The sequence below is a fragment of the Scyliorhinus torazame genome, chromosome 5 (genome assembly GCF_047496885.1).
Source record: "Scyliorhinus torazame isolate Kashiwa2021f chromosome 5, sScyTor2.1, whole genome shotgun sequence".
NCBI lineage: Eukaryota > Metazoa > Chordata > Chondrichthyes > Carcharhiniformes > Scyliorhinidae > Scyliorhinus > Scyliorhinus torazame.
The window spans coordinates 72,745,410-72,769,470 of record NC_092711.1 but is presented as its reverse complement, the minus strand read 5'-3'; the positions used below and the strand labels follow the sequence as shown (position 1 = coordinate 72,769,470).

The 24,061-nt window shown below is 46.9% G+C and overlaps 3 protein-coding genes and 1 long non-coding RNA gene across 8 annotated transcripts in view; 2 read left to right on the top strand and 2 right to left on the bottom strand.

The window, feature by feature from the left end:
• The window catches only part of LOC140422612 (uncharacterized), a 124,399-nt gene that overhangs the window by 15,372 nt on the left and 84,966 nt on the right, over positions 1–24,061 (top strand). The window lies entirely within an intron of this gene.
• LOC140418415 (uncharacterized) overlaps positions 1–24,061 on the top strand; it is a 38,850-nt gene that overhangs the window by 702 nt on the left and 14,087 nt on the right. The window contains exons 2-4 of one of the 3 annotated variants that reach the window (XR_011945022.1): positions 2,731–2,860; positions 16,091–16,267; positions 16,963–17,142. Coding sequence is in view for 2 of the 3 variants with exons in the window: in XM_072501885.1 (XP_072357986.1) it covers positions 2,808–3,734; positions 8,032–8,034; positions 22,892–23,200 (1,239 nt within the window). In the remaining variant the exon portion in view is untranslated. Of the gene's footprint in view, positions 1–2,730; positions 3,984–8,031; positions 8,035–16,090; positions 16,268–16,962; positions 17,143–22,891; positions 23,201–24,061 lie in introns of those variants that run through there. The other 2 variants (XM_072501885.1, XM_072501884.1) reach the window with 2 other exon arrangements.
• Positions 8,766–13,785, bottom strand: LOC140418418 (ER membrane protein complex subunit 4-like). Of its 2 annotated transcripts, XM_072501891.1 has the most exons (5): positions 13,636–13,785; positions 12,907–13,018; positions 12,535–12,688; positions 11,055–11,215; positions 8,766–10,583 (listed from the first exon to the last, which is right to left on the bottom strand). In XM_072501891.1, exons 2-5 carry the CDS (start codon positions 12,982–12,984, stop codon positions 10,548–10,550), a joined length of 429 nt encoding a protein of 142 aa, XP_072357992.1. In that variant the 5' UTR covers positions 12,985–13,018; positions 13,636–13,785; the 3' UTR covers positions 8,766–10,547. The 2 variants fall into 2 exon arrangements, with proteins under 2 accessions (XP_072357992.1, XP_072357993.1); XM_072501892.1 differs by having other exon boundaries at positions 12,907–13,769.
• On the bottom strand, positions 14,237–19,678 carry LOC140418420 (uncharacterized). Of its 2 annotated transcripts, none has more exons than XR_011945024.1 (2): positions 19,624–19,678; positions 14,237–16,237 (listed from the first exon to the last, which is right to left on the bottom strand). It is a non-coding gene; the product is annotated as an uncharacterized lncRNA (long non-coding RNA). The 2 variants fall into 2 exon arrangements; XR_011945023.1 differs by lacking the exon at positions 19,624–19,678 and adding an exon at positions 19,176–19,614.

The following is a 24,061-nucleotide window of genomic DNA, read 5'->3' as shown; positions in this document are numbered from 1 at the left end:
CCTCCTCCTGCACTGTAAATTCTATGATATAATTCTGGAACCTACCTCTTCATTCACCTGAGAAAGGAACCGTGCTCCGAAAGCTAGTGATTTGAATCAGACCTGTTGGACTTTAACCTTGTGTAAGACTTCTTACTGAGCTCACCCCAATCCAAGCATCTCCACATCATCTTTGTTCAGGACGCCGGAGGTGGGGGTGTTGTGAATTTCTCTACTGGACTGCTGTGATAGATTTTAGAAACCCCTTTACTGGGGGTTAGAAGGGGGGGATTTAGATACAGCAAACTCAAACCAAGAGAAATGTTTGTCTCTTTTGCATTTAGTTTCTGGACTGACAGTGATGGTTTTTGTAAACCTCCATTTAGAGCGTATTAGAAGAGGATTTGCAGACACGAAACTTGAACCAAGTTTCACATCAAAATCTGGCCACATTATTTGATTACTCAGCACCTGAATGTAATCGCCCTTTTAGCATAATGATTGAGTTCCAAATCATTGACATTCACTGTGTAAATCTGCCATCCTTAGTTGGGTGATGTTATTGAGGTGGAAATACTCAATAATGGTGATGATGTTGATATCTGGATGAAAGCTCAAGTTTAAGGTGAAATATTTAGTCTGGTTCGGACTCTGGCAGTTCAGAGGAGAAGGGGTGAAGATAGTGGCTGGCGGGAACTGTAGACTATATGAAAATGGAGGAAATTTCTGTTCGTCCAGTATTGGATGTTGAACAAGTCAGGATGGTGTGTACGTTGGAGGAGAACTTGGTGGTGATGGTGTTCACAACCACCTGCTACCCTGGTCCTTCTAGGTGGAGGAAGATGGGAGTTTTTGGAAGTTCTATCAAACGTCTTGTTGAGTTGTAGATATATAAAATATCTCTACTTCATTCCTTGCCTTTCCTTTCCTGCTCCTCCCCTCTCCTCTTTTGCTCTCTTCTCCCAGCGAGACCAGATAATTGTGTAGGTCCAGACCAAGTGGCAGGTTCCCTTCCTTGAGGGACGACTTACCAGGGGTAAGCCATGGGGTACGGGCCTCTGGCTGAAAATAGACAAGTCCCCGGGACCTGATGGGATTTATCCTAGGATTCTCTGGGAGGCCAGGGAAGAGATTGCTGGACCATTGGCTTTGATTTTTATGTCATCATTGGCTACAGGAATAGTGCCAGAGGACTGGAGGATAGCAAATGTGGTCCCTTTGTTCAAAAAGGGGAGCAGAGACAACCCCGGCAACTATAGACCGGTGAGCCTCACGTCTGTAGTGGGTAAAGTCTTGGAGGGGATTATAAGAGACAAGATTTATAATCATCTAGATAGGAATAATATGATCAGGGATAGTCAGCATGGCTTTGTGAAGGGTAGGTCATGTCTCACAAACTTTATCGAGTTCTTTGAGAAGGTGACTGAACAGGTAGACGAGGGTAGAGCAGTTGATGTGGTCTATATGGATTTCAGCAAAGCGTTTGATAAGGTTCCCCACGGTAGGCTATTGCAGAAAATATGGAGGCTGGGGATTGAGGGTGATTTAGAGATGTGGATCAGAAATTGGCTAGCTGAAAGAAGACAGAGGGTGGTGGTTGATGGGAAATGTTCAGAATGGAGTTCAGTCACAAGTGGAGTACCACAAGGATCTGTTCTGGGGCCGTTGCTGTTTGTCATTTTTATCAATGACCTAGAGGAAGGCGCAGAAGGGTGGGTGAGTAAATTTGCAGACGATACTAAAGTCGGTGGTGTTGTCGATAGTGTGGAAGGAAGTAGCAGGTTACAGAGGGATATAGATAAGCTGCAGAGCTGGGCTGAGAGGTGGCAAATGGAGTTTAATGTAGAGAAGTGTGAGGTGATTCACTTCGGAAGGAATAACAGGAATGTGGAATATTTGGCTAATGGAAAAGTTCTTGAAAGTGTGGATGAGCAGAGGGATCTAGGTGTCCATGTACATAGATCCCTGAAAGTTGCCACCCAGGTTGATAGGGTGGTGAAGAAGGCCTATGGAGTGTTGGCCTTTATTGGTAGAGGGATTGAGTTCCGGAGTCAGGAGGTCATGTTGCAGCTGTACAGAACTCTGGTACGGCCGCATTTGGAGTATTGCGTACAGTTCTGGTCACCGCATTATAGGAAGGACGTGGAGGCTTTGGAGCGGGTGCAGAGGAGATTTACCAGGATGTTGCCTGGTATGGAGGGAAAATCTTATGAGGAAAGGCTGATGGACTTGAGGTTGTTTTCGTTGGAGAGAAGGTTAAGAGGAGACTTAATAGAGGCATACAAAATGATTAGGGGGTTGGATCGGGTGGACAGTGAGAGCCTTCTCCCGCGGATGGAAATGGCTGGCACGAGGGGACATAACTTTAAACTGAGGGGTAATAGATATAGGACAGAGGTCAGAGGTAGGTTCTTTACACAAAGAGTAGTGAGGCCGTGGAATGCCCTACCTGCTACAGTAGTGAACTCGCCAACATTGAGGGCATTTAAAAGTTTATTGGATAAACATATGGATGATAATGGTATAGTGTAGGTTAGATGGCTTTTGTTTCGGTGCAACATCGTGGGCCGAAGGGCCTGTACTGCGCTGTATTGTTCTATGTTCTATATGAACCAGTTCATTCATGGTCACTTTTTCCAAGTGCCAGCCCCACAAATGTCCAGATTCATTCAGCTCAATTTCACAACCTACCGTTGTGTTTTTATTGCTTCTCTCTCACTCCATCTTTTCTGTTTTAAATCAATTTCACAGGATATTAGAAGGGGAGGATTTGCAGTCGGGAAACTGAAACCAGTTTATTGTAACCTGTATACTACCATATTTGAAACATGGAAGGAAAATGCGCCGTTCACAGTGAAAAGAAACCGGACACATGTTCTGTGTATGGACAAGACTTTAGTCCCTCATCTGGTCTGACAAAACATAACTACCGTCACCACAGTGAGAAGCCTTGGAAATGCGGAGACTGTGGGAAGGGCTTTAATTACCCATCTGAGTTGGGGAATCATCAGCGCAGTCACAGTGGGGAGAGACCGTTCACCTGCTCTGAGTGTGGGAAGGGATTCACTTGTTCATCCTCTCTGCTGCAACACCGACAAGTTCACACAGACGAGAGACCTTTTAAATGTCCAGTCTGTGGGAAGTATCATAAAAGTTCCCGGGAACTGACTGGTCATCAACGTGTTCACAGTGACGAGAGACCGTTCAAATGCTCTCACTGCGAGACTGGTTTCAAGACATTATCTGTCCTCACTGTCCACCAGCGAATTCACACTGGGGAGAGGCCATTCATCTGCTTCATGTGTGGGAAAGGATTTGCTCACTCATCCCACCTGCGGACACACCAGCGAATTCACACCGGGGAGAGACCTTTTAAATGTCAGGACTGTGAGAAAGGCTATACAAGTTCCTGGGAACTGATGTTTCATCAACGTGTTCACACTGGGGAGAGGCCGTTCAGATGCTCTCACTGTGGGACTGGGTTCAGGCGATCATCTGATCTGATTGTACATCAGCGAGTTCACACTGGGGAGAGACCCTTCAACTGCTCTGAGTGTGGGAAGGGATTTACTCGGTTATCCACCCTGCTGGAACATCAGCGCATCCACAGTGGAGAGAGGCCGTTCACCTGCTCCAAGTGTGGGAAGGGATTCACTCGGTCATCCCACCTACTGACACATCAGCGAGTTCACACTGGGGAGAGGCCATTCACCTGCTCAGAGTGTGGCAAAGGATTCACTCAATCATCGCATCTGGTAACACATCGGCGCATTCACACTGGGGAAAGACCGTTCACCTGCCCTGGGTGTGGGAAGGGATTCACACAGTCAGCCAACCTGCTGCTACACCAGCAACTTCACAAGTGACTGTGATTGAATTGTTCTGTTAATTGTATCCGGGAGTGAACCATATTCATTGGATCTGTTTCTGCTGGTGTTAATAAACTCCAGTTATAATGGTTAACATTTCACATAAAAGTCAAATAAACCTCCTTTTATGTTAAACACAGGGTGGTAATTTTTAAAATATCTATAACAGATTAATTCCCTTTGAAGGGTTCCCCAGTCTCCTCCATCCTCAACTCCCCTCCAATAACAAGTGTGAGGAGCTGATGGAGCTTCTTTGTCACTGAGATTGAGACAATCAGATCAGCTGCCTCTGCTGCTTCCCTCCCTCCCACTAACCCACCAGACCAAACCATTTCTCTAAGTCTGAGCCCTGAACCTGCATCTTTCTCCACTTTCACTCCTACCTTCAATCTTCCTCAGAGCTGATCTTGTCAGAGATCTGCCTTCTGCTCCTTAGACTCCATTCGCACTAAACATCCTGACCATGTTAGCTTCTCCGTGTTAGCTGATATTGTTAACATTTCTCTCTCTCTGTCACTCACCTTTAAATCCACCATCATCACCTATCCTCTTAAAAAAGAAAAACTTTTCCTACTGTCGTTGCAAAGTACCGTCCATCTCGTATCACTTTCCTCTCCAAGTCCTTGTGCTCTGTGTCCCCCAAGCATCGGTCCTCGGCCCCTCCTATTTCTCATCTACACGCTGCCACAAGGTGACATTATCTCAAAGCACCGTGTTAGTACACTGACAACAACCAGCTCTACCTCACCCCCATCCCTCTCCATTGCTCCACTGTTACTAAATTATCAAACTGCTTCTCCCACATCCAGTACTGGATGAGCAGAAATTTCCTCCAATTAATAATTGGGAAGACCAAAGCTGACTGGTGTTCGGTCACCATTAGAAATTCCGTTCTCAGGGCAGCACGGTGGCAGAGTGGTTGGCATTGCTGCCTCACAACGCCGAGGTCCCAGGTTCGATCCCGGCTCTGGGTCACTGTCCGTGTGGAGTTTGCACATTCTCCCCATGTCTGCGTGGGTTTCACACCCACAACCCAAAGATGTGCATAGTAGATGTATTGGCCACGCTAAATTGCCCCTTAATTGGAAAAAATGAATTGGGTCCTCTAAATTTATTTTTTTTTTAAAAAAGAAATTCCGTACTCTAACTCCCAAGTCCATCCCTCTCCCTGGGAACTGTCTGAGGCTGAACCACACTCTGCACAATCATTGAATCTCTGCAGTGCAGAAGGAGGCCATTTGGCCCTTCAAGTCTACACTGACCCTTGAAAAGGGCACCCTACCTATGCCCACTGCCCCGCCCTATCCGCGAAACCATCTAACCTGCACATCTTTTGACCTAAGGGGTAATTTAGCATGGCCAATCCACCTAACCTGCACGTTTGTGGACTGTGGGAGGAAACCAGAGCACCAGGAGGAAGTCCACGCAGACACGGAAAGGATGTGTAAACTCCACACAGACAGTCACCCAAGGCTGGAATTGAACCCAGGTTCTGGTGCTATGAGGCAGCAGTGCTAACCACTGTGCCACCACGCTAGATGAGATTCTGACCACATATTCACACCATCACTCATACCAGATATTTCAAAATCCATAATGGCGCCTGTACCCACCCCAGCTCGGCTGCTGCTGAACCCACATCCATTCCCCTATTAAAATTCCCGGTCAACCTCACATTCAGTCCACACTTCCCCCGACCAGAACGTGTCAGCGTCTACATCTCTACTGCCCGTGTGCTCTCTCACGTCAGGTCCTGCTCACTTACTCGCCCTGTGCTGGCTGGAAGACTCCACAACCAGCATCTGACGAGTGATCTGATTAATCAGGTTGTTTTGGTGGTGTTCAAGCAAAATGTTGCTCCCGCTGCACCAGGAGAACTCCGGTGTAAATAGTGTCTGCAGTTGCTGAACTCTACTGAGGTGAGAATGGAGCTGCCAGGGCTGCAGTGAACCTTTAAGAACTGCTGTCTGGGTTCATTCCTCTGAATTCACTGACTCCCTGCTGAACCTTAGGAATAGAGTAGACCTGAACAACTTACCAAATACTCAACAAATTGCAAATGATTTCCCAGTAAGAACCAATTTGTACAGGGCGAAAAAGGTAAAAAAAAGGGAGCAAACACCTCCTTCACCGAATTCCCCCACTCACCAGACTCTCGGGGTTACACTCAGTTTGCCAAGGCTGCACTAAAGAACCTTGTATTTATAACCAACTCATTCTGCAGTAAAATAGTTAAATTTTGACTGTCTCTCATTTAAACGTTCCAGAGCAAAATCTCCAACTTAAGTCAGCTGTAAATGTGATAGAAAATACTGGTGTTCATTTTGCATCTTTTACAAGCTCACAACATCCCAAAGTGATTCAAATCAAGGATGTATTTGGAATGAGTCAGCATGGTGGTGCAGTGGTTAGTTCTGCTGCCTCACGGCACCGAGGTCCCAGGTTCAGTCCCGGCTCAGGGTCACTGTCAGTGTGGAGTTTGCACATTCTCCCCGTGTTTGTGTGGGTTTCGCCCCCACAACCCAAAGATATGCAGGGTAGATGGATTGGCCACGCTAAATTTCCCTTAATTGGAAAAAATGAATTGGGTACTCTAAATTTTTTTTTTTTTAAATATTTCAAAACATTTTTCAAAAAAGGATGTATTTGGAAGGAAGAATGATGAGAGGCAAAGTAAACTAAACAGTACAATTTTAAACAGAATGCAGGTAGAGTGACCCGGGAGTGAATATAAACAAATATTTCAATGCAACAGGACAGGTCCATAAGACCATAAGACACATGAGCAGAATTAGGCCACTCGGCCCATCGAGTCTGCTCTGCCATTCAATCATGGCTAATATTTTGATATCCCCATTCTCCTGCAATCTCGCCATAACCCCTGATCCCCTAATTGATTAAAAACCTATCTATCTCTGTCTCAAAGACACTCAGTGATTTGGCCTCCACAACCTTCTGCAGCAAAGAGTTCCAGAGATTCACCACCCTCTGGCTGAAGAAATTCCTCATCTCCTGTGTTAAAGGATAGTCCCTTTCGTCTGAGATTGTGTTCTCTGGTTCTAGTTTTCCTACAAGTGGAAACATCCACTCTATCCAGGCCTCACAGTATCCCGTAAGTTTCAATAAGATACCCCCTCATCCTTCTAAACTCCAATGAGTACAGACCCAGAGTCCTCAATCGCTCCTCATACGACAAGCTGTTCATTCCAGGAATCACTCGTGAACCTCCTCTGGACCCTTTCCAAGCCCAGTTCATCCTTCCTTCGATACGGGGCCCAAAACTGCTCACAATACTCCAAATGGGGTCTGATCAGAGCCTTATATAGTCTCAGAAGTATATCCCTGCTCTTGTATTCTCACCCTCTCGACATGAATGCTAACATTGCATTTGCCTTCCTAACTGCCGACTGACCCTGCACATTCACCTTAAGAAAATCTTGAACAAAGACTCCCAAGACCCTTTATGCTTCTGATTTCCTAAGCACTTCCCCATTTAGTAAATAGTCTATGATTCCATTCCTCCTTCCAATGTGCATAACCTCACATTTTTCCACGTTGTATTCCATCTGCCACTTCTTTGCCCACTCTCCTAGCCTGTCCAAGTCCTTCTGCAGCCCACCTGCTTCCTCAATACTACCTGTCCCTCTGCAGATCTTTGTATCATCTGCAAACTTAGCAAAAGTGCCTTCAGATCATTCATGTATATTCTGAAAAGTTGTGGTCCCAGCACCGACCCCTGAGGGACACCACGAGTCACTGGCTTACATACTGACCCTTTATCCCCACTCTCTGCCTTCTGCCAGTCAGCCAATCCTCTGTCCACGCCAGGATCATACCCTTAACTTATTTAAAAGTAGGACGGCATGTGGCGCAGTGGATAGCACTGGGACTGTGGCGTGGAGGACCTGGATTTGAATCCCGGCCCTGGGTCACAGTCCGTGTGGAGTTTGCACATTTTCCCCATGTCTGCGTAGGTTTCACCCCCACAACCCAAATATGTGCAGGTTAGGTGGATTGGCCACACTAAATTGCCCCTCAATTGGAAAATAAAAATAATTGGGTACTCTAAATTGATTTTTAACAACTTATTTAATCGTCTCATATGCGGCACCTTGTTAAAGGCCTTCTGGTCGATCAACTTGGTCAAAACATCCTAATTGGGTCTTCGGTTTATTGGAGGAAGAGAGTGGAAAAACACGTTATACTGAATCTTTCTAAATCATTGGCTAATCCACATCTGAAATATTGTGTTACCACAGCTTAGGAAAGATAGCAAGGAATTGGAGAGGGTACAGGGAAGCCTTGCTAGAATAGTATCAGTGATGAGAGGTTTCTGTTCTGTGAAGAGACCTGCAAAGCCGGGATTGTTCTCCCAGTATCAGAGAAGGTGAAGGAAAGAGAGACTGAAATATTTGAGGCGTTTTCATCAACATAGAGAGAGAAGTTGTTTCCATTGGCAGGGTGGTTGGTAACAACAGAAGACAGCTTTAAAATATTTGTCATAACAGCCAGGGTGGACATGAGTAGAGATGATTTTACTCAGTGAATTCTGGTGATCTGGAACACAAGAATATCTGGTGAAAGCAGCTCCAATGGTAAATGATTTTTACTGTATTGAAGGTGCAATAAATATCAAGTTCTTGTTGACTGTAGATAGGAATTCAGTGATCAGCCTGAAATTCATGGGTACCAGCACAACAGGGAAAGAGAGAGAGAGACAGAGAGCGTTCACCAGCTGAGTGTGGATCACTCAGTCATTCCATTTACTGAGACAGCAGCATGAAGTCTGGGACAGAGGAGGCGAGGCTGTTGCAGAGTTAAAAATGAAACCTATTAAGGAGCAGGAGAGCTTTGAGCTGGTGGAGTCTATGAAATCTGAGACTCGTTTTCCTTTGCTGTCATTTCACAGAGGCCCAGTTTTGCCAAGATTCTTTATTTCCACAGTTACAGGATCATTGAAAAGACATTGCAGCTTCTTTACAGCACAGCCAAACTCGCACTGACTGAATATTTCTCCACTCACCTCAAGGTTATCGATTCGCATCCAGCCTCCTCGGTCCACTCCTGTATCGGGCACAGTCTCAGAGTTGGGAGGGGTCAGGGGTGCGCCCTGACCATTAGGACCCCAGCAACAGTAGAGGAACAATTCAAACACAAACATTAAATGAAGTGAAAGCAGATTGTCGAGACCTGTCATAAACTCCTGGAGATGCTGCAGTCACTTCACACACCAGAGGAGGTTAATGGGGAAGCTCAGTGACAGTGCAGAGTACCAGAGTGGAACACATTCAGGTATAATGTCCAGATTGACAGAAACCCCTGGAGATGCTGCAGCCACTTCACACACCAGAGGAGGTTAACAGGGAAGCTCAGTGACAGTGCAGAGTATCAGAGTGGAACACATTCAGGTACAATGCCCAGACTGACTTTGGAGCAAATCTTTTCTGGAACCTGGGAAGGGCAGTTGAAAGACCAGAAACACATCCATTGGCACACATGTACTCATACGTAGGCATCCTCGCACACGCGCTTAGCCGCCCTCACACACACGCAACATGCATAGGTGCACTCGCACGCACCGCGCACACACACACCCCACACACCCACCCACAGGCACATAGACACGCACGTATGTGTGCCCGCTCACAGATACACAAGCACTAAATATTCAATAACGTGCCTCTTGTCAGTACTGTGGAACATAAAACCAGGGTCCCTGTCACATTGTGCCCCCTCAGGATGTACAAGATCCTGAGGCCAATTTGATGAAGAGAAGGAAGGCAGCACCTACCCAGACCACTCCTTTCCCAGCCTGGTGTCCGAGCGGCAGTATTATCCTTCACACAGCCTGACGTGGTATCTGGTGGTAATCGGAGTGTTTGTGGGATCTTGCTGTGCAGTCCCTGCCGAGTTTCCCACGTGAAAACAGTGAACGTGTTTCAAATACAAAAAGCTGCCGTGTTGATTGAAAGGTCTGGGCCAGTCTGAAAAGGCACAGGAGGAAGACGATCTCTTCCTTTTGATGGGTCACTCCTGCAGTGCAGCCCCTGCCGTTCTGTGGGAGGAGACGGCGACTGCCACATGCACAGTAAGATCCCACAAAGTGTTATGCAACACAGGGTCAGGAACCTAATTTCAGTGGGGGTTTGAGGGACACTGGAGAGAACTTCCCTCCCCATCCTGCTGTTGCTGTTTATATTTTACATTCGCTTGAGGGGGTGGACAGGGACAGATGGAGAGCAAGACCCACCGGGATCATCCGGGAATGACTGATTCAGGCGCCTCCCGTCCCATCGTCAGCCCCAACACATCCTTCATTCGTGGCTCAGCAAAGGGAGTTGAAGAATCAATGAATGAATACCCAGTGACAAAATGCACAGTCGTTGCTGCCAACATCTCCGGCCATTCCTGTGGTCATGTGTACACGGGCCAGCTGTCTGTCTCTTTGTGTGTGTGTTGGGTGGGGGGGGCATGCGATGGGAGAGCAGGTTACCTGGAGCCTGCCTGGTCCGACGTTAACCAGGCGGAAGCAGATTCAGTCCAGTGTTATCACCCTCGGGCGTTGTCTCTCCGAGCGATGGGAGGGCAAGTTACCTGGAGCCGGCCTGGTCAGACGTTAACCAGGCGGAAACAGATTCAGTCCAGTGTCGATCATCCTCGGGCGTTGTCTCTCCGAGCGATGGGAGGAGAGTGGGACCATCACAGGACCAGCCCCCCGCCCGTGTACTCCACTCTCTGTGAAAAGAGGGGAACGTCAGGAATAGGAGTGGGAATAGTTCCTGGCGAGCCTGCTCCACTATTCAGCAAGATCACGGCTGATCATCGACCTCAACTCCACTCTTCCCCACCCCTCAATTCCCAAGGATATCTCCACCTCAGCCTTGAACGCACTCAATGACAGAACATCCAGCATTCCCTGGGATAGAGAATGCCAAAGATTCACAAACCCTCTGGGTGAAGAAATTCTCCCTCATCTCAGTCCAAAATGGCCGCCCCTTATCGAGACTGGCCCCGTGTCCCTGACTCTCTGGGAATTAGCCTCTCCGCATCAACCTTATGGAGTCTCCTCAGAATTTCACACCTTTCAATCGGAGCATCTAAACTGCAGGGAATGTTGGGCCCATTGCTCAGGCTCCAGAGCACTGACCGGTCTCCTCCTCTTCCTATTTTCTTGGCTCCCCCTCACATTCCGAGTTCAGATCTTACCTGGGGCGGCTGGAGGAATGCCAGCCAGTCGGAGGAGTGTGTGGGCAGCAGCCCCATCGCCTGGCACTTGTAGACGGCTAGGGCCAACCCCAGCAGGTTGCCGATGAAGTAGAGCAGACGCTGCAGCCAGTGCTGAGTCGAATTCCCCAGGACCTTAAAGACTGGGAGTGAGAATAAAAAAACAGAAAGATCAGGAACAGGGGAGAGACTGTGAAATGTTCATAGAGAATTGGGGGATCCTTGTACTCAAATCACAAACAGACAGCATGGAGATACAGCAAGAAATTAGGAAGGCAGATGTTCCGTTAGCCTTCACCGAGGGATGGCGCCAGGGACCGGGGTTTGATTACAGCTTTGGGTGACTGTCCGTGCTGAGCCTGCACATTCACCCTGTGTCAGCCTGAGTTTCCTCCGGGTTCTCTGGTTTCCTCCCACAGTCCAAAGATGTACAGGTTAGGTGGATTGGCCATGATAAATTGCCCCTTAAGTGTCCAAAGGTAAGGTGGGGGTACAGGGACAGGGAGGGAATTGGGTCTCTGTATAGTGGCCTTTCAAATGGTTGGTGCAGACTCGATGGGCCAAATTGCCTCTTTCTGCACTGTAGGGTTTCTATGATTCACTGGAGTTTGAGTGAGGAAATCTTTCTGCAATTGTACAGAGTTTTGGTCAAACACAGGAGGAATAACATGCAGTTTGGGTCTCCTTATCTACAGAATTGTCAAGGAGAGAGGGTAACAAAGACTCACCAGATTGGTTCCTGGGATGACAGGATTGTCCAACGAGGAGAGATTGGGAAGAATGGGCCTTTACTCTCTTGGGTTTACGAGACTGAGAGTTGATCTGATTGAAACAGATATAATTGTAAAGAGGGTTTGACAGGGAGATGCGGAGACACGGTTTCCTCTGGCTGCAGAATCCGGAACACAGAGACATAGCCTCAGGGGGGCAGCTAGTTCGGACTGAGCTGAAGAGGAATTTCCTCACCCCATGAGTTGTCTCTAACCCAGAGAGTTGTGGATGTTCAATCACTGATTATATTCCAGGCTGAGATCAATGGATTGTTGGACACCAAGAGAAATCTCAGGGAGATATCTGTACACTGACTGGTGTCTTCAATTAACCCATCTCCCCCAGGGGGATATCTGTACAATGAAGGTAGAAACCTACTTTGCCACCCCTAATATGTTTTACTTTTGTTTTTATATATTTTATCAACCTGAGAACCAGTTGCTATAGTATTTTGAGCCATAGAAATAGAATAACCCCATGTCACTTGGCAGTTACTCATCAACAAACTAACTTCTTCTCCTGTAGCAGAGTAAGACCACTTCTTCAAGGCTGAGAAAGCTGGAGAGTAAAAGAGCTCCTCTTCCCTGTCCTTCCTGAACTCCCTTATTCACCCAGCTCTCTGTTCTAAGTCCCATTCAAATGATGCCAGTTAAAAGCTGTTTCTCAGCTGCAGAATCAATACAATACTCACTTGGCGACATGGACATCAGTGCGTGTATAGGTCTCCAGGCCATCATGCAAACCATCATGATAGGGAAGATGGAGATGTTGTTGCCGGCTGTGTACATAATGAACAGATTCATGGGCAGCTGCTTCAATGGGCCAAAGGCGATGTCCCAGCAGAGCTGAAAACAGAAAGTGAGCAGGGCATCAGTAAAGGGAGCCAGGTTGGGGAAGGTCACGTACTGATCTTACACCCAGGGCTGGAAATAAGGATGACGGTTAACACCACAAAAGGTTCCTTTAGTACATGGGGTGCAGCGGTTCACCAACCCAGTTTACCACTGTTGACAAACCAAGCCTGGCCAGCTGGACAACGAGGACACATTCAAATCCAACTTACTTTCTCAACCAGGATCCGGTCTGTTTCTTGGACGCGGATGTCTGGAAGCTGTTTGTCTGAATATGCGACTGGGCTCATGAAGTCGCCCTGGCCATACTGTTGATCATGGCTCCTGTGAGAAACAGAGAACACAAATTGGGTCACCTCAGCAAGCCCTTCAGGACCCTCTTAAAAGAGGGAGTCTCTCCATCAGGGATCCCACTGTGGTGGCAATACTGCCAGCATGAACTAAACCATGAGCAAGCCTAGGGCACACTGCATGCACCAAACTGCCATGGGATTGGACAGCCACAAAGTGCATTGGAGTCAACTGACAATCAGGGTGCCAATCCCCTTGTCCAGTCCTCCGTTAAAAGGCGATTGCACCGAGTCACCGGAGGCAATGAATTTTTGCTTGAAAGTGAACGATGTTGAATGTCGAGAGAGACCCACTGCAGCACCCGGCCCCAGAAACGAGCAATCGTTCCTCCAGCCAACACTCAGGTGGGGGGCTGAAACCAAGATGGCGTCGCAGGGTCGTGACCCCGGGAAAAGAAGCCAAGTGGAGTCGGAGTGGTTTCTGGGAGATTTGAGAAGCTGCTTTCTGCCAAGGGGCCAAGTGAGGGGCGGAAAGTTTTAGGTTGATGCCCACATCCCCGGGTCAGTGTGCGGTGCCCTCCATGCGAGAGAGCAGGCTGGCCCGGCCTGCGCCTCCTACTCGAGCCCCAGGCTCCAGCGCGGCCTCTGCACCTGCGGCTGCCGCTCGGGTTGAGCTCGAGGGTCCACTTCTGCCAGCGCGCGCGGTTGGCGAGCGCCGCCCCGCAGCCATGGCAACGCCGGCGACCGTTAACCGTCCCCCCTCAAATCTGATCCGGGGAATAATCCGCGCGCTTCCGTCAACAAACCACACCCGCTGCAATGCGCATGCGCTGCTGTCCGGACGTCCTCGGCGAAATGCAGACATCGCTCACGTCTCCCCCATCTTTGTTAGGGGCACGTCGAGCAACCAAATGTCAACGGTTTCTTCACAAGTGATGCGAGACTTGCTGAGTTTATCCAGCATTTTTTAATTTCAGATTTCTAGCATCCACAATATTTTTCTTCTATTCCCGGCCCATTTCTACCTCACATGTAACTGGGTATCATGAGTGAAGCTACCACCAGGCTCAGGGCTAACCCTTGCAGCCAAGTTGCAATGAAATATTGTGACTTCCTGCAGGTGCTGGAACTGATGGGAGGACAATTTGCACACATTGGTCAACAGCAATGTTGTTGTAAAGGTTGATTAGAATCACAATATCACTGATGTAACCAATTAATTGGAATGAAATAATGACAGCGATCTCATTGATCCGAGAGACAGTTTGATCTTTAATTGATTTGAAATAAATCATCTCAAAAACAGGTGTTGAATGTAGATGATGTCCTGTTTAATAATAATCTTTATTAATGTTACAAGTAGGCTTATATTAACACTGCGATGAATTTACTGTGAAAAGTCCCTAGTCACCACACCCTGGTGCCTGTTCAGGTACACTGAGGCAGAATTCCGAATGTCTAAATCACCTAGTAAGCATGTCTTTCGGAACTTGTGGGAGGAAACCGGAGCACCCGGAGGAAACCCACGGGGAGAACGTGCAGATTCCGCACAGACAGTGACCAAGCCTGGAATCGAACCCGGGGCCCTGGTGCTGTGAAGCAACAGTGCTAACCACTGTGCTACCGTGCTGCCCATATTTCATTCACTGTCATGAATTAGATTCAGCTTGGTGACAGGGTGGGTTCTGATTAACCTTCCACTGGGGACATAAAAAGGGTAAGATTTATTCTTGTTATCCTCTATCAGTGGTATATCAAATAGAGCAGAAAAATATACGGGCAGTGCATGAAATCTGACTTCTCTCTTCAGAGCTCATGTCCCACTGCAACAGTGTTTTTGTATGAGGTTCCCACTGGTTCCTGTCACTGAGTCTCTCAGCCTGCAGTAATATACCGCGCTGTCAGACAGCTGCAGCTCACTGATCGTTCCTCACTTACCCCCACACATTTCAAACTGTCGATTGATGCAGAAAATTGAGTCCCCCACCCTCTGCAAATTTCTACTGAGCCTTGGGGAAGTGTCCAGGTGACTTTCCCTCTCCTTGATGCCCCACAATGTCAGCAGCTCAGACTCCAGCTCAATACCCCTGAGCCCAGGTTCTGCAAGTTGCAGACACTCCTCAGATATGATTGCCCAGGATTGTAACGTTCTCCAAAAACGCCCACATACTGCAATCCTAGCACATCACCTGTCCTGTGGAGAACATCAAACTCCAGCCTAGTTATAGGGGTTATTAACTTGAGCAGAAATAAACAAAGGACGTGATTAACAATAACATCCAATCCCTGGAGTCACACATGAACCCGCTGGTGTCTCAGCAGGTTGGATGATCGATTGAATCCCTTCCCACACTCGGGGCAGGTGAATGGTTTCTCCCCACTGTGAGTGCGTTGGTGTGTCTGGAGATTGGATGATTGAGTGAATTGTTTCCCACACACGGAGCAGGTGAATATCCTTTCCCCAGTATGAATTCGCTGGTGTTGAATAAGGTGAGATGATTGTCTAAATTTCTTCTCACAATGAGAGCAACTGAATGGTCTCTTGTCAGTGTGAACAAGCTGGTGTTTAATTAGATCTGGAGAGGTTTTAAAGCAATCCCCACAGTAAAAGCATTTAAAAGGTCTCTCGTCACTGTGAACTCTCTGGTGTGACCCCAGGCTGGATGACTTTGCGAATTCCTTCCCACACATGGAGCACCTGAACGGTCTCTCCCCAGTGTGACTGCGCCGATGGCTCTCCAGCTGGGATGGGTAACTGAATCCCTTCCCACAGTCCCCACATTTCCAAGGTTTCTCCATGGTGCCAGTGTCCTTGTGTCTCCAGGTTGGATGATCAGTTGCCCATCTTGATCGGACACAGAACATGTGAACGGTTTCTCCTCGCTGTAAATGGTGTGATGTTTCTTCAGGCTGTGTATTTGGTTAAAGCTCTTTCCACAGTCAGTTCACTGGTACTCTCTCACTCGGATGTGTGTTGTGTGGGTCTCGGGGCTTTTCCAGTCACACTGATGTTTCCACAGTCAGTTCACTGGAACACGCTCACTCGGCTGTGTGTGTGTCTCGGTGTTTTTCCAGTCACACTGATGTTTGAAATCTTTTCCCACAGGCAGAACAGACGAACATTTCTCCTTCGACATGCAAAGGCCAATGATATTCAAGTCCTGATGAATCGAATGACTCTGCCAGATCTTGACATGATGTTTGCTTTCCTCATCTGCAAATCCTCGTCTGCAAATCCTCACCTTCTCATGCTCTGTAAAAGGAGATTACCAAAGTCATCACTGTAAGTAGAGGACAGAAATGCAGAACAGATAATTCTCGTTTCTAGGGACCATTTTTTCCCTCTTATTCCACTACAGCTGCAGATCCCCGTCCCACACACTCTCCCTCCGCACTGGGCTGAAATACAGATAAAGTGTTGGATATATTTTCCTGCATCCCTTTAACAAATTTGTACAAATAGAGATAGAATCATGTTTGATAATTCACTTCATTCATGAATCCTGTTGAAACGTTTCACAATCAATCATCTGAATATGTGTTCCCAGCAAGTTAGAAAACTTTCTATTAGACTTCACTGGAAAACACTTAAATCTATGATCTCTTGTCACAACCACATAAATATAAATGTGGATTGAAATTCAGGAGAAAGGACTCTATTCCACAAATAAGATATAGAACAAATAGACTACAAGGCAGTGCAATGACCTACTTTATAAAGCTCACAGACAGTATGTAAATGATTGAGAATTTAATGAACTCATGCTGACAACATATGATCTGTGGATTTAATACAAAATGCAGATTGCAGAGAATCATTTCTATTCTGCTGGTTAAGGGCTCCTGCTTTTTGTAACCTATTGTAATTATTTGTCTGATGAAATGATCATAATGTGCAATACTTTTATTATTTTATACTTTTATTTAATGGCTGTCTACAACTATGTGATGAATCCTAATTACTTATTATATTTGTAGCATCATCACAATTCTGAACCTGCCACACTTATGATTTTGAAGCAAACCAATGATCTATTGAACCAAACTAATTCTCTATGAATCTGGATCACCTTGATGGACCAGACGGAATAACCAACGTTAACCTTGTTCCAGAAGTGACTGTGTGGAGATTAAATGAGCAATTGTTAAGGTGGTTTCTCCAAGCCTCCCGGGCTTTTTTTTTCTCTCTATCTCTCTCTCTGTGTTTTCAAATCCTCCCCATCCAGCCGCCAGCTCCATCACTCCTTCGACCAGCTGTAGATGTGACAAATAAACACCTATCCATGGTCAAGACTGGCACAGCGCATGCTCCAAATACTGGGCGACACGGCACCTGTACACTGGTCTCCTGTGGTGTAGATAGGGGACATTCACCACTGTGGGGAATGCTGGGTAAAAAAAACACCATTGTGATTCACAATTCACTTTCTTGTGATTATTTAGCGGTAATGCAGTAGAGAGTGACCATAAAATAAATCATTAAAGTGAGGAATTTGACATGTTGTAACCTACAAGGTTACAGATCAAGAGCTAGAAAGTGGGGGTGGTCTGATACAGATATGATGGGCCAACAGGCCTCCTTTAGTCCTATAAATTTAAATGTTCTGTTTCCATTGTCGAACATATTTAAGACTGAAATAGACTTAATTTTGGTCTCTCAGAGAATCAAGGGTTCTGGCGAACAGGCAGGAGGGAGGAATTGAGGCAAAGGGATCCCTTCCCACAGTCCCCACATTTCCACGGTTTCTTTGTATTGCGAATGAATTTATGTCTCTCCAGGTTGGATGATCAGTTGAAGCCTCGTCCCACACACAGAATATATGTATGGTTTCTCCCTACTGTGAATGGTGTGATGTTTGTTCAGGCTGTGTAACTGCTTAACGGTCTACCGGAACACTCTCACTTGGGTGTGTGTATGTCTCGGTGCTTTTCCAGTCACACTGATGTTTGAAATCATTTCCCGCAGACAAAACAGATAAATATTTCTCTTTTGACATTCAAAGCTTGATGATATTCAGCTCCGAGTGAAATCAAGTGATGATCAGATCTTAATGTGATGCTTGGTTTGAGTTCCCCATCCACAAATCATCTCCTAATATCCTATAATCAGAGTTTACAAAAGTCATTGCTGTCCGTGCAGGAGAGAAATTTACAACAAACAATTCTAGTTTCTATGCAACATTCATTCTTTTCTTGTTTTCCCAAACGTGTTGCTCAATCATAATAAAATAAACCAAAATCAGAAACAAAGTCCCAACAAGAGCAAGCGAATCTTCCTGGCTAAACCAGAATGTTATTACCAATGTCTATGAGACACCCTGTACTCTGAGGAATCCACCGATTGTGGAAGGTGTCAACTGTTCTGGTGGACACCGCATGCTCCCTCCCCAGAGCTACCCAGACACAGGCAGGCAATTGGAAGAGAGGACAAAAGTCTCTTATGGGGCGGCAGTAAAGTGACATTATCCAAAGGTGGAGCAGGCTCAATGGACTGATTTTTTTTTATTCGTTCATATTTATTGCCCATCCCTAATTGCCCTGGACGAGACAGTTAAGAGTCTACTATATTGCTGTGGGTCTGGAGTCACATGTCGGCCAGACTGAGTAAGGACGGCAGATTTCCTTCTCTCAAGGACATTAGTGAATTAGTTCAGTTTTTTAAAATGTATTTGTTCAAGATTTTTCAATAATTTTACAGAACACTGCAAAAAGGAAAATAATACAAAGAAAACAGGGCAACATGCCAACAAAACAAAATGTTTTAACCCTCTAAACGGTAAACCCCCAACTCAAACCAAAATGGTGCATGCGCCCCTTACATAAAGGAAAATAAATCAGCCCACCCCGCATCAGTTGAGTTTTTAATGACAGTTGACAATGGTTTCATGGTCATCATTAGACTGTTAATTCCAGATGCTTATTGAATTCAAATTTCAACATCTGCAGTAGCAGGATTCGAACCTGGGTTTTACCCAAGCATTACCCTGGATTTCTGGTTTAGTAGTCCAGTGACAATTCCACTATGTGGTACTGGTATAGTGGTAGTGCCGTAGTGGCTGCCTCCTGCTCCTATTTCTTATATTTAACCAGTGTAATCCCCACCACCAAATGGGACCTGATCATCCAAATTCTATAAATTGCTGTTTTAACCAGGCCCAAGAGCAAGTCCAGGAGAAGATCCTCTGACTTACCCAGTCTCTCCACACGGGGCAGCCAAAGATTAGGAGCACGGGGCTGAAGTGTAACAAAAACTTGAGAAGTAGCTTTTGCAGGTAACTAACTATCGGGACTGCAACCTCCCACACTGAATGTATACATGGCCCATGGAATTCTCTGGGCTGCAAGCAGCACCTGTCGTCTAATGCACTACCCGGACACTAGGACCTGGTTGGAAACAGAGGCGCTGAAGCCCCGCCCACCATGTTTCGAATTCGACAAAACAGGTGCGCATGCGCACTCTCTCCCCTGAAACAAGATGGCGGCCGTAAGCCTGGGTCTGTCTCCGGGGAAAAGAGCCGGAGCTGCAAATGTGGGACCCGCAGCTTCGGATTCGGGGCTTGATGCCTTCACCAGGTGTTTAGAAACCCTCCCCGTCCACCCGCCGGCTCCATCGCCCCCTCCGCGTTTCCGCATCCTCACCGGTTTGGAGACCCGATAAACAATAGGCTTCCCATCGCTATCACTGCGCATGCTCCAAGACAGGGCGGCCCTGCGCCTGCGCACTGCTCTCCTGTGCTCTGGACAGAGGACATTCACCACCGCGGGGGGTGTCGGGTAATGTCCCCGCCATGATAGCTACCAACCAAGCAGGGAATTGTTAATTATTTCGCTATGATTTGGCGATTGCAGCGGAAATCAGCAATATTGCGAACCCAGGTAGTATGGTGGACAGTGGTGAGCATGGTCGCACTGCTGCCGCGCAGTGCCTGCGACCTGGGTTTGATTCCAGGATTTTGGTGACTTGTGGAGTTTGCACTTTCTCCCCGGGTCTGCATGGGTTTCCTCTGGGTGCTTTCGTTTCCTCTCACAATCCAAGGATGTACAGGTTAAGCGGGGATGGGGAGGTGGGCCTAGGTAGGGTGCTCTTTCAGAGGACTGGTGCCGACTCAATGGACACCTTCTGCAGTGTAGGAATTCGAAATTAGGCATCAAAATTTTACGTTATTTACCCAGAGCTGTAAAGTGAAACATCGTCCACAATAGGTACAAAACGAGAGGATATGAATCTCTGTTTCTTAAACAAACACGGAAAGAAGGAAACAAATGTCCTTTAAGGACCCTTTAAGGGATATATGCCCTTCCCCTCCATTCTGTGAATCCTTTAAGGATTTTCTCTAAAGGTAAACTTGCAGGTTGAGTCTGTAATTAAGAAAGCAAATGCAATGTTGTCATTTATCTCAAGAGGCTTGGAATATAAAAGCAGGGATGTACTTCTGAAGCTTTATAAAGCATTAGTTAGGGCCCATTTAGAATACTGTGAGCAATTTTGGGCCTCACACCTCAGGAAGGACATACTGGCACTGGAGCGGGACCAGCGGAGATTCACATGGATGATCCCAGGAATGGTAAGCCTAACATACGATGAACGTCTGAGGATCCTGGGATTATATTCATTGGAGTTTAGGAGGTTCAGGGGAGATGTAATAGAAACTTACAAGATAATGAATGGCTTAGATAGGGTGGACATAGGGAAGTTGTTTCCATTAGCAGGGGAGACTAGGACCCGGGGGCACAGCCTTAGAATAAAAGGGAGTCACTTTAGAACAGAGATGAGGAGAAATTTCTTCAGCCAGAGTGGTGGGTCTGTGGAATTCATTGCCACAGAGGGCGGTGGAGGCCGGGACGTTGAGTGTCTTTAAGACAGAAGTTGATAAATTCTTGATTTCTCGAGGAATTAAGGGCTATGGAGAGAGAGCGGGTAAATGGAGTTGAAATCAGCCATGATTGAATGGTGGAGTGGACTCGATGGGCCGAATGGCCTTACTTCCGCTCCTATGTCTTATGGACCCGGTCCACTTACCGATCATTGTCAGAGTTCATGGTCTCAGAAGAAAAAATAATACGAGGGTGTGTAAGTTATTTTGGAAATATAGTTAAACAAACACAATTCAATTTATAAACGAAGGTATTAAATTTAAAATAAAGAGTTGTTTTTCAATTTATGCATTCATTTTCCGAACACCTCTGGGGAGTGGGTATATTATTCTATTTTGTAGGATTATGATATATGCCCTTCCCCTCCATTCTGTGATATATGAATGGTGAAAGATGTAACAAGCCAAATGGATAATGGGGGTCCTGTAGGTATATTTGGATTTCCAGAATACATTTGATGAAGGTAAGATCCCAGTGGGTTGAGAGGTAATATATTAGCTTGGATAGAGGATTGGCTAACCAACAGACAGCAGAGAGTGGGGATTATATTATATTAAATTTATTGACACATGTACTGAGGTACAATGAAAAGAATTGTTTGGCGTACAGTTCCATACATTGGATTGGGTTTGTTTATTGTCACGTGTACCGAGGTACAGTTAAAAGTATTTTTCTGAGAGCAGCTCAACAGATCATTAAGTACATGAAAATAAACTAAACTAAAAGAAAATACATAATAGGGCAACACAGGGTACACAATGTAACTACATGGACACCGGCATCGGGTGAAGCTTACAGGGGTATGGTGTTAATCAGGTCAGTCCATAAGAAGCTTGTTTAGGAGTCTAGAAACAACGGGGAAGAAGCTGTTTTTGAGTCTGTTCGTGCATGTTCTCTGACTTTTGTATCTTCTGCCTGATGGAAGAAGTTGGAAGAGTGAGTAAGCCAGGTGGGCGGGATCTTTGATTATGCTGCCCGCTTTCCCCAGGCAGCGGGAGGTGCAGATGGAGTTGATGGATGGGAGGCAGGTTTGTGTGATGGACTGAGCTGTGTTCACAACTCTGATGTTTCTTGTGGTCTTGGGCCGAGCAGTTGCCATACCAGGCTGTGATGCAGCCAGATAGGATGCTTTCTCTGGTACATCTGTAAAAGTTGGTGAGAGTTAATGTGGACATGCTGAATTTCCTTTGATTCCTGAGGAAGTATAGGTGTTGTGCTTTCCTGGTGGTAGGGCCGACGTGGGTGGACCAGGACAGATTTTTGGTGATGTGTACCTCGAGGAATTTGAAGCTGCTAACCATCTCCACCTCAGCAGCATTGATGCTGACAGGGGTGTGTACGATACTTTGCTTCCTGAGGTCAATGACCAGCTCTTTAGTTTTGCTGACATTGAGGGAGAGATTGCTGTTGTACCATCACTCCACTAGGTTCTCTATGTCCCTCCTGTAGATCATAGAATCATAGAAGTTACAGTGCAGAAGGAGGCCATTCGGCCCATCAAGTCTGCACCGGCTCTTGGAAATAGCACCCTACCTAAGCCCATACCTCCACCCCATCCCTACCCGTCCACCTAGGAATTGTCTGTTCTGTGTTTCTATCCTGTACTGACAGTGATGAATTTTGTAAATTGTTTTTACAGATGAGGAAGAATTTCAGATGAAATCTCAAAAGTTACGTCTCGATCTGACAGAGTCACGCGATTCCTTGGAACCTGAATATCATCGGCCTTTGAAACTAGGAGAAATGCTTGCCTGAACTGTCAGCTAAAGATTTCAACCATCAGTGTGACTGGAAAAGCACCGAGACCCACACAACACACACCCGAGTGTGAGAGTTCCAGTGAACTGACTGTGGAAAGAGCTTTAACCAGTTACACAGCCTGAAAAAACATCACACCATTCACAGTGGAAGAGACGCTATTATTCTGAACTGATTGTGGAACCTGGACAGGCAGGAGGGGACCCAAAACATGGAAAAACCGTGGAAATGTGGGGACTGTGGGAAGGGATTCGGAGCCCCATCGCACCTGGAGATTCATCGACGCAGTCACACTGGGGAGAAGCCGTTCACCTGCTTTCTGTGTGGGAAAGGATTCACACAGTTATCCACCCTGCGGAGACATCAGCGAGTTCACACTGGGGAGAGGCCGTTCACCTGCTCTCAGTGTGGGAAGGGATTCAGTCATTCATACACCCTGTGGACACATCAGCGAGTTCACACTGGGGAGAGGCCGTTCACCTGCTCTCAGTGTGGGAAGGGATTCAGTGATTCATCCACCCTGCGGAGACATCAGCGAGTTCACACTGGGGAGAGGCCATTCACCTGCTCTCAGTGTGGGAAGGCATTCAGTGATTCATCCACCCTGCAGACGCACCAGCAAGTTCACATTGGGGAGAGGCCATTCACCTCCACCCTGTGGACACACCAGCGAGTTCACAGTGGGGAGAGGCCATTCGCCTGCTCTCACTGTGGGAAGGGCTTCACTCGGTTATCCATCCTGCGGACACACCAGCGAGTTCACAGTGGGGAGAGGCCATTCACCTGCTCTCAGTGTGGGAAGGGCTTCACTCGGTTGTCCATCCTGCAGACACACCAGCGAGTTCACACTGGGGAGAGACCATTCACCTGCTCTCAGTGTGGGAAGGGATTTATTCAATTGTCCACCCTACAGCGACACCAGCGAGTTCACACTGGGGAGAGGCCGTCCACCTCTCAATGTGAGACGGGATTGCATGTTTCATCGGACTTGCAGTGACACCAACAATTTCACAGTCGATTACAGGAGTTGGATTCTGCTGTTATTGTTTCTGCTCTACATCCAGGACTGCATTTTGTTCATTCTGACAGGTGGTCAGTGGGGATGGTCAGAGGGTTTCTTTCTTCTGGACGGCAGGTCTCATCATTTTGCCTCCAGTGGGCTAATGCTCTTTGAGCCTTGTTGCTAATACCTGGCTTCAAATTGCGCGGTGATCACAGAGTGAAAGGGTGTTTGGAAGTGTGAAGATATTTAGTTTCCATTTGGACCCCCCCCCCCCCAAAAGCATGGCAATTATTACATATTTATCAGGGGGTCGGTTAGCTCAGTTGGCAGGATGACTGGTTCGTGATGCAGAGCAAGGCCAACAGAGTGGATTCGACTCCTGTACTGGCTGCGTTTATTCATGAAGGCCCTGCCTTCTCTCAACCAGGCCCCTCACCTGAG